The sequence below is a fragment of the Osmerus mordax genome, chromosome 17 (genome assembly GCF_038355195.1).
Source record: "Osmerus mordax isolate fOsmMor3 chromosome 17, fOsmMor3.pri, whole genome shotgun sequence".
In the NCBI taxonomy this organism is placed as follows: Eukaryota; Metazoa; Chordata; class Actinopteri; order Osmeriformes; family Osmeridae; genus Osmerus; species Osmerus mordax.
In genome coordinates this window covers 15,276,366-15,290,393 of record NC_090066.1, presented here as the reverse complement: position 1 = coordinate 15,290,393, position 14,028 = coordinate 15,276,366, and the positions used below count along the sequence as shown (strand labels likewise).

At 42.5% G+C, this 14,028-nt stretch overlaps 1 protein-coding gene across 4 annotated transcripts in view; it reads right to left on the bottom strand.

Moving 5' to 3' along the window:
• The window catches only part of scaf11 (SR-related CTD-associated factor 11), a 74,214-nt gene that overhangs the window by 40,349 nt on the left and 19,837 nt on the right, over window positions 1-14,028 (bottom strand). For all 4 annotated transcript variants that reach the window (XM_067254830.1, XM_067254831.1, XM_067254832.1 and 1 more), the window contains 2 exons: window positions 6,838-6,938; window positions 3,591-5,780 (listed from right to left, as the gene is read on the bottom strand). In XM_067254830.1, coding sequence (XP_067110931.1) covers window positions 3,591-5,780; window positions 6,838-6,938 — 2,291 coding nt within the window. The remainder of the gene's footprint in view (window positions 1-3,590; window positions 5,781-6,837; window positions 6,939-14,028) is intronic.

The following is a 14,028-nucleotide window of genomic DNA, read 5'->3' as shown; positions in this document are numbered from 1 at the left end:
CCATACTTATCATGGGGACTCGCAAGTACAAATTAGTCAGAAATATCCTAACTTATTTGCATTGGCTCCCTGTTTACTGTATGTCTAACAAAGCACTAAACAGGGCTTGAAATTTCTACCATTTTGGTCTACCATATATGCTCCAGAAATTGTGTCTGTGAGACCTAAAATAATATTTGAGATTTGTGCGAGTGCAAATAATCATGGTGTGACCGTTTTTTAGTTCTTTACAAAACACTATGTGCCTGCTGTGAGCTGATACAGTGACCGGTCCACCATTCTATCCAATGTCTAACCAATTAAACTTCACCTTTACATTCTAAACTTTAATACAGATTTCATATTGGTTAATATTAGCTGTCAGTCACTTTGTACCTGTGCTCAGTTGTCACATGATGCATTTTCCGTGAGACTCAAGCATTTCAACCATTTCTCATGCTCTCATGCAACACCTTGTATTTCCCCCATCCCGTCTCCCAGAATGTTTGTACCCAAAACGTTGAAAGGTATGGTAATCTCAAGACAAAATTTGTATAAAACTTGAGCCCTGTAAATCTATAACTTTAAAATTGTAGTTGTGGTGCTCATTAACATTCATTGGGTGCTCAAAAATATTTGATGGTGCTCTTAACTTTGGAGCACCAGTGCCACCAAGTAAAACTGTTTGTGAAATTGTACTGAAATGTTTCAGTACAATTCTGAAAGTTGTTAAGAATAGTGAGGATTTCATGCTATTTTCAGAGATTAGTGATTTCTTATCATTTTGTTTGAAACTTAATTGAAAATGTAAAGGATGTGGAAGTTGGCCAGCCTTTATTAGAATAACCTGGTGTATATTTTAGATTTTTCAGTACAATTCTAAAAAAGTTAAGATTAGCGAAGATTTCATGCATTTTTCAGAGATTAGCGATTTCATTTTGTTTGAAACTTAATTGAAAAGGAAAGGGTGTGGAAGTAGGCCAGACATTAATAGAATAATCTGGTGTCCGTTTGAGTTTTTATATTCATAAAAATATTATAAAAGTCAAATCTTTCAAAATTGTATGGGTAGTTTTCACCCGGTCCCTAACGCGACGCTACTCCGAATGTGAGACAAATGTCGAATACGAAACCAACTTCACCTCGGTCAATTGCCACACTTTTTCGATTTATTTAGTATGAAATCCTCCCACACCTTGGATGACTTAGGTCGTACTGATTTCTCTGCCTCCGCCATGTGTTTCAGAGCAACGTTACTCAACAACATCTCTCCGATGGTCTCGCCTCTACGCTCAACTCAACTTTTTTTTAAATATATACTCAAACATCTCCACGACTTATTGAGTGGAGTAATAGTCGCGCGACACAACGAATCGATAATGAAATTCGTTGCCAGCTCGTAATAATCGATTTTTATCAATTTTAATCGATTTGTTGTTGCAGCCCTAACTCAAACTCAAAGATATTTATAAATAACAATATGGCACTAGCTAACTCTACAGAGCCATCATTTAGCATTATAATTATAGTGCTAGCTTTGAGAGTGGCATCTAACGTTGCATATTTAACATTGTGCTAACTATCTATTTTACTCCTTTACTCCTGAGTAAAATAGACAGCAAAGCATTTTGTAGCTCACCATTCAGTGACCATTTGAATGGATTTTCAGATGGCAGGGCTTCGTCTTCTGAATCAGACAGCTCAAATATAATATTGTAGTGCTGGACTAAGCAGATTTTAATGTGCCATTGCTGTGCGTGACTGTTGCTATGAAAGATTGTTTGACATAAGCAGAGCTGTCGAGATGTCAATGAAAGTGATCAGTCACGCCAATCCAAAAGAGAGATGCTTATTAAGAATCTTGGAGGCTTAACCCCCTGTCTTAAACCAGAGGTGACGAGTCTCGGTGTAATCCTGGACTCAGATTTGAATTTCAACTCTCACATTAATAAAGTGACCAAAACAGCTTTCTTTCACCTGAGGAATATAGCAATATAACGGTACGACCATTCATAAACCAAAATGATGCAGAGAAGTTAATTCATGCTTTTATATCCAGCCGGCTGGACTACTGTAACGCACTTTTCACTGGTCTTCCCAAGAAAACCACTGAAAGACTACAGCTCATTCAAAATTCTGTAGCTAGATTATTAACCAAAACTAAAAGGAGAGAACACATTAGTCCTGTCCTAGCTACTTTACACTGGCTCCCTGTTACCTTCAGAATTAACTTTAAGGTCCTTTTCCTCACATACAAAGCTCTACACGGACAAGGACCTAGCTACATTGCTAACTCCTTCATAAACTACACACCAGCTAGAACACTGCGATCATCAAATGCAGGCCTATTAGAGGTCACCAGAAGCAGTCATAAGAAGATTGGTGATTCGGCCGTTGTCAATTACGCCCCAAAACTATGGAACAAATTACCCATAAATATTAGGGAAGCAAACACTCTAGACATTTTTAAAAGACAGCTTAAAACCTACCTTTTTACCGAAGCATTTAAGTAATTTTATCTCAAAAGGGTTTTACTACTTTTAAAGTTGTTTTCTCTCTTGAACAGAGATCTTATTGGGATTTTTATTTTTGTTTGAATTGTTTCTCACTTATTGTTTTTATTGATTTTATGTAAAGCACCTTGAGCTACAATTCTTGTATGAAATGTGCTATATAAATAAAGTCTTACTTACTTACACACTTGTGATGTTACGCTGTGGGACCCACATTCGAACGATCACATATTTGTGACGCTACTCATTAAACGGGTTCAATTAGGTTTTTGAATAATTCTGAATGTTTATTTCCACTCAGATTCAGATTCTTGATGCTAAATAAGACACTAAACTTTGATATTATATATACATTTTCTCCATTTAAAACCAAGTTTCTTGTGGCTTTAACAGCAATGAATCAATTAATGATTAACATCCTTAAGCATAGGTATTGCATTTGTTATTTCTTCCGGTATAGTGTTATTGTATGTATCACCTGCGTTAATTGTTTTGTTTTGAGCATTCCCAATGTATGTACAAATGTGTCACCGGTTTGTTTTGTACATGGGATTTACCCCTATGTACAGCACTGTGTACATTGTATCGGTAACCTGTTCATTTCTATAGTGTGTTTTAATACATTATTTAGATGTCTTTCTTTTTGTCTGGACTGCTTTACCGCTGCAATTTCCCCTTGGGATTAATAAAGTACATGTACACTTAACACGTGCTATGGGAGACCAAACCTTCTACTAGGCCTAATACCAATCAAGACAAATCTGTCAAATGAAAATGTTTAAATATGTCTCCCTAAACCACAAATTAAAACAGAACTCAACTTCAACATTGGCATTCCTCGAAAGCTTGGTCCACCGTTGCACGTGATACCAAGTGTCTTTAGGTAGGTAGGCAGGTACTTTATTAATCCCAAAGGGAAATTGCAGCATTCTACAGGTCCATATAAAAGTTAAGAAATCAAAATCAAAACAACTTAAATGCAGTTGAATTTGAAGAAGATCAGAAGTTGCCAATTCAAAATATATAGGCGGTATACTCTAAGTCTTAATCATTCAAGCATTAAAAAAGATGTTCTAACTAAAGAAGGCGTCTTCTCACCTGTTGTGGGCTGGTCTTCCTCTCGTCTGATCCAGCCTCCTCCTCCCCCAGCACCTCGCTCCCTCCTGGAGTAATAGCTCTGCACATCTGCTGGAAGTGTTCTCCTTACTGCCCAACTGGAAGCTGATGACCAACCTGATCGGTCAAGAGGCAACTCACCAAGATCGGCTTCTTTCCTACGACTATCTCGGTTCTCATTGAATCGGCTGTATGCGTCACTCCCTGAATTTTTTGCTGTCCCTGAGAAACTGCTTCTTGACTGCCAGCGATTTTCTACTTGCTCCTCCGGCTCGTTGCACATCCGGTACCATGAGTCAGACAACCCACTGCTTACTTGATCATCCCAGCGATTGTTTTCATCCACTGACAAGGTCTCATGGCTCCTGGCACCAGCATCACCCGTGGTCTTTTCCTGAACCCAATCTAGATTGGTTAAACAGCCCTGATCTGGCGATGGGTCTCCAAAACTGTCGTTTTTGAAGCGGCGCTTGTCTCCACCACCACTCCTGTGATCTGTCCAACGTTCCCCACCCCAGCGGTCTGTCTTCCAACTTGGCAACTGAGCCCCTGAAGTGGGCTTTTCAGGGGATGTTCCACATTTGTACAGTCTTGTCCTAGACCTGGATCTTGAGTTAGAACGAGATCTGGTTCTGGAGAGGCTTTTAGATCTACACCGCCTTCTGCTCTTTTCCTCATGATTGCATTCTTTTTTGGATGAGTCCTTCTTATTGTTCCCTCCCCTATCCCAGCTGCGGATATGAGTGGAGTGACTTGAAGGCGGGCTGCCATCTCTTTCCCTTGTGTGTTCTCGGGAGCCAGAACTTGAACCTCGGGATGAGTCTTGTCTGGAGTCTTTCTTTGGAGACCAGGTAGTGGTGGCAGAGTGGAAACGAGATTGGCGCTGTCTACCATTCCTTTTGTCCTGGCTCTCCATTCCACTTGAGCTTTCTTGTTCCTGCTGACTCCCATTACCATCCAGCAAGCTCAGACTGGTGGGTGCCAGGAGCTCTGCATTAATTATACTGCTTTCTATTTGTGGATTAATGGTCAGGTCATTGTTGTGCTCACTGCTAGGTGTATCACAGTCCATTGGTACACCATCAGTGTCATCTTTTGATTGATTGTCCACTTTGGTTGTGGTCTTAGAGATCTCATTTGTCCAGTCTTGCGAACTGTGAATACTTACATTTTCAAAAGCTTTATTTTCTGAGGTGTCTTGAGCTTTCAGGGGCTTGGTACCAACCAGAGAGTCAGAGAATTGAGACTCATCACAAGGTCCCTGTTCTCTTATAGTGCTGAGAACCATCTCAGCATTCACCGCTATTGAAATCTCCTTTTTAAAGTTCTTCTCGACTGAATCTGCAACAACCCTTACGGGATAAGCGTTCTCATCTTGTATTTCTTCCAAATGTTTGCCAGACTGTAGAAACTTTGGACTTTCCAATGGCAACACAGAGCTGCAATGAAGTGACAAGTCTTCAATTTGTCCAGAAAAAAAAGTGTTTTTGTGATCTTCAGCCTGATTCCCATCAGATGACACACCATGGCAATCCAGAGATGCTTCAGTTGGTGAAGAAGGAACCCCTTCTCCACTCTCTGTCTCCTTCACTAACAGTTGTTCGTCTGGAGAACTGTCTTTGTCTACCTGGCTCCTAACTTCGCCCTGATCTAGTATGAAATTGCTTAACGACGATTTAGGACATAGTTCTTCATTGACAAGGCTAGAATTCTGATTCCACTGCAATGGAGTAGATTCAGCATCTGAGTTTCCAGATTCCACATTGTTTTCCTCTTTACCTTTCTTATTCTTTTCAATCTCCTTGTCGACTCCATCATCCTCTTCACTTGCTGTAAGCCTGCTAAGGAGTCTAGGAGTGGCTTTCCTTCTCCCATGGCCTGTCTTTTTACCTTCTGACTTTCGGCAAGCTGGCCGTTTGCCCTTTCTAGTTGCTAGGGGGGCTTTGCCATGTGTGGGTGACATGTTTGCAGACAAGTCTGAGTCCGAGGACTGTGACTGTGAGGATGCAGCATCTTGCAGAGGAGCTTGTTCCTGGGCTTTGCTGGTACGGTTAGAGCGTCTAGAAGTCATAGACTCAGTCTGTTTGAAGGGAGATCTTGAACTTGATGTCCGACCCCCTTTCTTCTCCCCTCCTTTTGGGCATGTGACTGCATAACCTCGTCCCTGAAATACTGTGGAGCAATTATATTAAATTAGTTGCTTTAGTATTTGTAAACATGTCACATTTACAATTTCTGCAGATAAAATTCTAAGGCTTTTTTTTATCTCTCAAAATGAAGGGCAGCACAATGTGCAGGTGCTAAGTAAGCCATTTCTACACAAAACACGAACAATATGGAGAAAAACATCCTAGGTTTGAATACATTACATTTCACATGACTGGTTGTTGAGTAATTGATTTGGTCCTCACAAACTATAATTGGCTTATTTATGTATTTTATTTGTCATGAATACCATAACAGATACCAAATAAATATTAAGGAGTTGTGCGTGATCTGGATTCCAAAATGTAAAAAAAAAAAAGCAGACTTGAATGATTTGTCATTTAAATCACCGTGTAACAAACTGGTACTAGGTAATCACACAGAAATCAAGTGAAATCTGAAATCAGACCCTTGCATGAATTATGCAAGTAATCTCTTGCACTCATTGGAGCTTTCCCAACACATAGCCCTATAATGACTCAATTTTATCATGTCTCTTTGACCTGGATAGTCTTGATTGCTAGCAAGTGTAAAATTAATACATTTTGAGATTGTTTGATAATTAATTCAGTGTTATTTGTTTTCATACACAACAGGATACAAGTTGACAAGCTTAATTACAGCCTTTCATTTTTCGATACTAAATCATATTAGCAAAATCTTAAATTATATTTCCAAACATTAGTAAACTACCCATTATACCTGGTTATTTTACGGTAGCACCATAACTGTACTGAAACAAAACTGAAGCGATGTGCTACCGGTCTGAAACCCACTTTCCTTTATATTTTGCTTGTCCAGTTAACATTCAATATAGATATTTACCCAGGGCTGAGGGTGACTAACCCTTACTTTTATGAATTGGCTTTTAAATTAAACTATTTCACAAATGTCAATACTTCTATACATAGATACCCATCTACTACTGAATTATATATGCTGCTTGGGGTGTTTAATTTTATTTAAATCCTTTAATTTCAGCTAACTAAGATAATTAGTAATATAGAACACACACAAAACTTACCAAAATGGCCCAAGCCAGAATGTGTTGTAGAAATTGAGAAAGGTGAGAAGCTTCTAAGGGGGAACTGGATGTTCCTCCAACCAGCGGCATTCAAACAGTGTCTATGGAAAGAACATTGCATTACAAAAACATGTTGAAACAAACCACATCTGTCTACAGTATAATTCCAGGAATCTGTGTGTTTGTCAGCCTGTCTGTGTCTGTGTCTAGATTATCTCCAGAAAAGGCATTGTATGAAATTGAAATATGTCAGGTGCTTGTTTGGGACCCAAGGACTGCAGCAGACCATGTGAATTTGCTTGGGTGCACAGTTTGCAACAAATAAATATTAATACAGTGCATCCAGGAAAGTATTCACAGCGCTTCACTTTGGTAGCTATCATTGTCAGTAACAACGCAAAATGCGATATAGCCGTGTGGAGAAGCTGCCCCGGTAAATTGTACTACTACAGTACAGTAATAGACTACTACTGTGTTCGTCTTGGTAGCGATTGCGTTGGTTGAATTCGTTTCAACGTTCCGTTGTACGGTTTCGGCTGAAATTAATTATTTTCATGAACAGATTGACAAAGTTTAGGCTGTGGCAATGAAGTTCAGGTTAGTAGTCAGACAGTTTCACCTATTGAAAGACTTTTGATTTAAGTAAGGGGAGTGCCGAACATGAAACAAGCTACTGTAACAACGTTGTCACTGGCAGTGTGGAATTGCGATTCAAACAGTACCGTCTGCTAACTGAAAATATGCCCCCCAAAACGTAAATAAGTTTGACATTAATGTAGGGGGAAATGGCTAATTCAAATAAGTTTGCTAGAGGCAAGCTAGCTGCTGTTGCTCCACATTTCACTGATTGTTTGAAAGCACCGGAAATGAGAATGTTTCTTTTGACATAAAGTTTAGCTGTGGCTTTGAAGACAGTACGACACACTGCCAGTGGGCGAGCAGAGTCTGAGGCTAATGTCAAAACAAGCCGCGGTGTCACTCAAATTCCAAGTTTTACACAAATCACAAAAATATGCTGACCCGCTGGCTATCTTCGCAATCGCCATATCTTTAAGACACTGCCCTCCTTCTGATTTTTGATGTAGAATTGACCCTGGTACGAAATTAAGAAAATACTCAGAGATCGACAACAGCTGACGCAATCGTCAACGGAGGCTGACGCCTGGGACACACTGCCTGCGATTGCCTGCGATCTGCAGCGATTGTTTTGGCAGCTGGTCGAATTTTTTCGCGAGACGCTTGCGAAATCGGCTAAAGGATGATGAAATACACCATATTAGTTGATATATTTGAATAAAAAAACATGTTATTAAGATTTTACTCCATTAATTGTAGACTACGGTGAACATTTGTAAAGTTGTAGACTTTATAAGTACACAATGTTGGTAACGAATGTCTTAACATGTGGTTACCCTGATGAAAACAAATTAAAATAAACGGATTGATCCGTTGAGCTAGCATGCCCGTAGTTGTTTTGTTTGTTTGAGAGAAACGAGTTGTCACGCGTTGCACACAACACACAGGCAGACATAGCCTACTGAGAGAGAACCCCCAAGTCGATTTCTAAAATCAGCATCAAATTAATTCTCGAAGTTGAAAGCACAGTTGTATGTCAGCAACAATTTTACAAGGACAACGTAGATAAGGATCAATGCTGGGATATAGCCAATGCCATGTTTATGTACCATGTCAGCGTAAAGGAAAGCTCAGAGTAGCTGAAAGGCTTGGTGGCGGAGAAATGCGCGTCTGGTGTGAACAGCTTTTGCTCAGTCGTAGCCGATCGTGGCGCTGCGCGGCGCGTCCAGGCGCTTCGCAGCCAGTGTGTCCCAGGTGTGACGGGGCTCTCACGTAGCAAACCAAAGTTTTTACAGCAACCTACATTAAAATCTCACCACCTGGCTGTCTTCACAATAGTCATATCGTCATAACATTGCCCTCCTTCTGTTTTTTGGTGTAGAATTGACCGAACTATAAAATTACGAAAATACTAAACTACTATGACGCTTGCATGGCTGCCGCCTAGGCAGTCTCACGGGCGACGCGCACTCGCTCAAATTACAAAGACTTTCACGACCTAAATAAAAAAAAACGAGATGGCAGTTCCACTCAAAATTGCTTTCTCAACAAAACCCAATGGTTGGTAATTTTGGTGGTTGGCATTTTTCACTCATAATCCAAGCTCCAATTTGCGTGCTTGAACGTCTCTATCACGTTGTATCCATGCGTCGCTGCTAACGTGTGCTGACGTAGTGACGTAGGCTACTACGTCACTACGTACCCTTCATTGGAGACATGCTGCTTTACTGTTTGTGTATATGTTGGCATCAACAACCTATGTTATTCAGAAGAATATACCTTTTTCTTATTTTCATTTGTAATATTAAAAGGTTAATTGCCAAGATAACCATATGATGAGTTTCGCCATAATTCTACAGTTATTAATAATGTTGGTGTTTTGGAGCCCCCTTTGGAGCTGTGGCGTACTGCAGATATGCAGCTTATGTGTGTGTTGTTTCCGTAACTAGACAGAAGAAGTTTGCCTGTCAACGGTAGGTCCACTGTGCAAAATGACCGTCATACTTTATAAACTTCCAGATCGATAAATGTAATGAATGTAGATAACTTCGACATATTACATGTATTTTATATGATTAGTATGTTTGTGTCGTTTGTAAAGCAGTTTTGTCAATGTGCAGAAAGTATTTTTGTATACCACGAGGTTCATCATTATACACTGATTAGCTAGCTGGTTAGCTGGGAATTTCCCATTCCTCAAGTTCTGTTAGCTAGCTAAACGTGCTGTCATACTGAACCCGATGTATTTTGTCATTTTATTTACTTGTGCAGATGCTGTGTATGCCAACTGTTTATATTTGTGCATTAACATGTATGTTGCTCCAATAGTGTGTTATGTGTGAAATATGTGCATTATTCATGTACCGTTTTATTTGTAGGCTATGTGATTAATGTGTTGTATGAAATGAGACAGAAGAAGTTTGCCTTTCAACGATGCTGTTTATGCCAACTGTTTATATTTGTGCATGAACAGGAATTAAAGAACCAAGCAATCTTCGTCAAAAGTGTTTGTCAGTCCCCTGTTTGACCACCGTCACACTGGTGCCGTGACCTTGCGATTCAAGATCAGCTTGATGCAGATCGCCTGACCGAGGGTGCAGCGTGATTTGGAGGAAGTCCGTGTTTTAAACGTCATTTGTGCTGGAGCTTGATAATGGTCAGGTACTCGGGACTGTCAAAGTATCATTGACGAGGTAGAATTTTGGTTATTTTCACACTGTTTATATCCGCACTGAAATCTGTAATTTAGTTTTATTTTATTTGTCTTTTATTTTCTCTTTATATATCAATTTCTTCTCTATTGTCCTGCTTAGAGGTAAAATGGCTAGCAAGTTTCCGTGTGATGAGTCTGGGCTTAGTCACTTCTCTTTCGGGAGAGGTAGAGGTGTAAGGGGAATGAATATGCAAACCAGTAGGTCTGTTGGGAGGGATGTGGGTGCGAGATAGGGACTTAGGATCGAGTCAGGATGTAGGTGGGTCACCTATGGGGCAGGGGCCGCAGGATGGGCCACACCACTCAACACCTAGTGGTGAAAGTGCAACATTACACCAGTTCGGTGATATGATTTACCAGCTGGGTTCGCAGATAGGTGAATCAATTGTAGCCTCACTCCTGTCTAGTGGTGCTATTGGTGGCGCCAACCACGGTAGTGCTCATTTACACAACGCAGAGTACCAGAACACTCAGCATACTGGCAATATGAATACATCGAATGACAATTCACACGTTAAAGTTGTTTTGAAATCTGACAAGGAACCTATTATTTTCAGGGGGGATAAAACTGACAAATACACGGTGACTGAATGGGTTGAGTTGATGAAATCGTACCTCAACAAAACTATGGTGTCCAGTCACAGATGGAGGTGGTAATGGGGAGGCTGATGGGGAAAGCCAGGGATGTAGTTAAGATAGGCTTCAGGAGTGATCCCTTGCTCGAGACATATTGTACCCCAGATGTGATATATAACATACTGAAACAGTATTTCAGTGACACGTCTTCATGCCTGCCCTTACAAGACTTCTACTCAACCCTGCCAAGTCAGAGAGAAAGTCCCATTGATTACTGGATACGCCTCAATAAAGCTGCAGACTTAGCTGAGGAGGGGTTAAAACGTCAGGGCAGACAAGCAGAGAACATGGGGGGGGAAATTGCAAAGATGTTTGTGAAGCACTGCCCAGATCCAGAGCTTGCATCTGTGTTTAAGTACAAACAGATTCATGAGTGGACATCAAAGGAGATACAGCAGAGGATAGATGAATATCATCGGGAGCGTGTGTCTTCTGTGAACGTGTGCGCAACTCAGACCCGTGCGGTGGCACTGCTTTGTCAAGAAATGCATACGGAGCCTCACGACGTAGGCAACATGGAGACAGCCAGTGGTAACTCTCTATCCCCCCCAACTCTCTCTCTGGGGGTTATGCCATCTCTCTCTCCTTCGCCTGTCTTGTCCCTGGCCCAACAGCAGCCCTTCTCTCCAGGTCACCAGAGCCAACAACTTTATTCCTCTACTGTGTCGCAGAACCGTCAGCAGATTACCTCTTCTGTGCCACAGGGCCAGTTGCCTCCAAGTCAGCAGCAAGGCAGTGATGCTATTCTCGGTGAGATGTCTATGCTCAGGGAGCTTCTGACTAAAGTGCAGGTTAGAGAGGAAAGGCCCACCTGTCGGCGTGGTGGTACACAAGTCCGCAGCCGGACCCACTTTAACCGTGAAACCAACTGTCAGGTCTGTAACGATACAGACCACACTACGGAGGCCCACTGCCGCTCTAACCGTCTCTGCTTTACATGCTTCAAGCCTGGTTATTCAAGGCATTCATGTCCCAGCGGAGCATCAGGCCGCGATGTTGGGCAGGGAAACTGAATGATCTGTACTTTAAGGGAGGCTGTACAGGTCCTGAAGAAAACTCCCACCTACATGATGCTGCAGCACTGTATGATAAAGTTAAGGATTTGGATAAGTCAGAGACTTATTATTTCAAACACACAGAAAATTAGGAGCAGTGACAGTCTATTTTACACTCCTGTTACAATTGGAAAAGTGACTCTTGGCGCTATGTTAGATAGTGGTTCAATGGCTTGCTCTTTGAGTGCAGAAGCGCAACGGAAGCTTGATGAAGCTGGTGTTCTCTCTCTTAGCAGTCAGGAGGTGACTAGTGTGGTTTTTGTTGGATGTGGTGGCATTCGCGTGAGGCCTAAATCAGTGGTGAATCTGGAGATGGAAATGTATGGATATAGAGTGTCAGTGCCCACTTTTGTTGTGGAAAATCAACAGGATGAATTGATCATTGGCTCCAATGTCATCAGGTATGTAGTCCGCAAGTTCAAGGGAGATCCGAGCTACTGGGAAGGCTGTGTCAACTTCGGGCTCAGGTTACCACGAACTTGAGCAGTTCCTCTCTCTACTGGCTGGGCTGGAACGCTGGTCTGATGATGTGGTCCCAGACAAAGTAGGCACAGTCAGATGCAACAGAGCTGTTACTCTGACGGCTGGCAGTGAGCACCTTGTGTGGGGGACCCTTCCTAAAAATGTGAAGATATCTCCTGGTAGTGCCGTCATGACTGAACCGACCACTTCTCACTCTGCAGGGGCGTTATGGTTGCCAGAGTAGTGACTCCTCTCCGGGGTGACAGATGGGTTCCACTCAAGATCCTTAATCTCTCAGACAGCCCAGTCACGTTGCGTAGGAACGCCAAGCTAGCGGATGTCTACACCTGTCTTGCACTGGAGGATATGGATGTTCCAGAGCTCAGGAGCTCTCTTCAGGCTACATCTGTTGAGCCTGCTGGGACATCAGTTGCATCAGATGTCAAGACCGTGCAGGAGACTGGTACGCGTCGGCCTAGGAGATCTGGACCTCGGATCTTGTGATGTGTCGGCAGACTGGCGGGGAAAGTTGGCTGATCTTGTGCTTAAATATGAAGATGTCTTCTCTCGCCATAATCTGGACTGTGGCGAAGCCAAGGAGTTTGTGCATCGGATTTGTCTCACAGACGAGAGGCCATTCCGTCTGCCCTACCGACGTGTTCCACCTGCCGAATACCAGAAGCTCCTCCAGGTCCTCAAGGAGATGGAAGAGAAAGAAATCATTAGGAAGTCCGCCAGTGAGTTTGCTTCACCTCTCGTCCTTGTATGGAAGAAAAATGGTGACTTGCGAGTGTGCACAGACTTCCGCTGGCTCAACAAACGGACACTGAAGGATGCCCATCCTCGGCCTCACCAAGCTGATTGCTTAGCTGCCATGGGTGGAAATGCGTTCTTTAGTACGATGGATCTGACATCTACTCTGGATTCTATAATATGCCACTCCATGAAGATGACCGCAAGTATTCTGCATTCACAACACCCATGGGCTTGTATGAATACAACCGGCTTCCCCAGGGTCTGTGCAACAGTCCAGGCAGTTTCATGAGGATGATGACCTGCATATTCGGTGACCAGAACTTTCTCAGCCTCTTATGCTATCTTGATGATCTGTTGGTCTTTGCTCCGACTGAGGAGTTAGCTTTGGAACGGCTGGAGCTGGTTTTCAGTCGCCTTCGCCTGCACAACCTGAAATTAGCTCAGAAGAAGTGTTGGTTGCTCAGGAGGTCCGTGAAGTTCCTTGGGCACATCATTGATGGATCTGGTGTGTCTACAGATGCCGCAAAGGTGGGAGCTGTCAGCAACATGACCACAGCAGATATAATGGAGCCTGATGGACTCACTCCGTCTCAGTCTCGTGTCAGATCATTTCTGGGGATGGTAAACTATTATCAGCATTTTGTGCCTAATTACTCCGCCATGGCGAGGCCTCTCTTTGAACTCCTGGCTGGCCAGAAGCAGAAGCGCAAGGGAAGACAGCGCATCATACGCACACCTCAGTCACGGAGGTTGACACCTGCTGACTGGACAGCTGACCACCAACAGGCATTTGAGGGTCTGAAGGCAGCTTTGGTGTCCTCAGTTGTTTTGGCCCACCCAGACTTCAGTCGTCCATTTGTGCTGTGCACTGATGCCTCCTTGGATGGATTGGGAGCGGTTCTCTCACAGGTGCAGGAGGGTGACTCTATGGCGCGGCCTGTGGCTTTCGCCAGTAAATCCCTTTCACGGACTCAGAAGAAGTACCATGCTCAT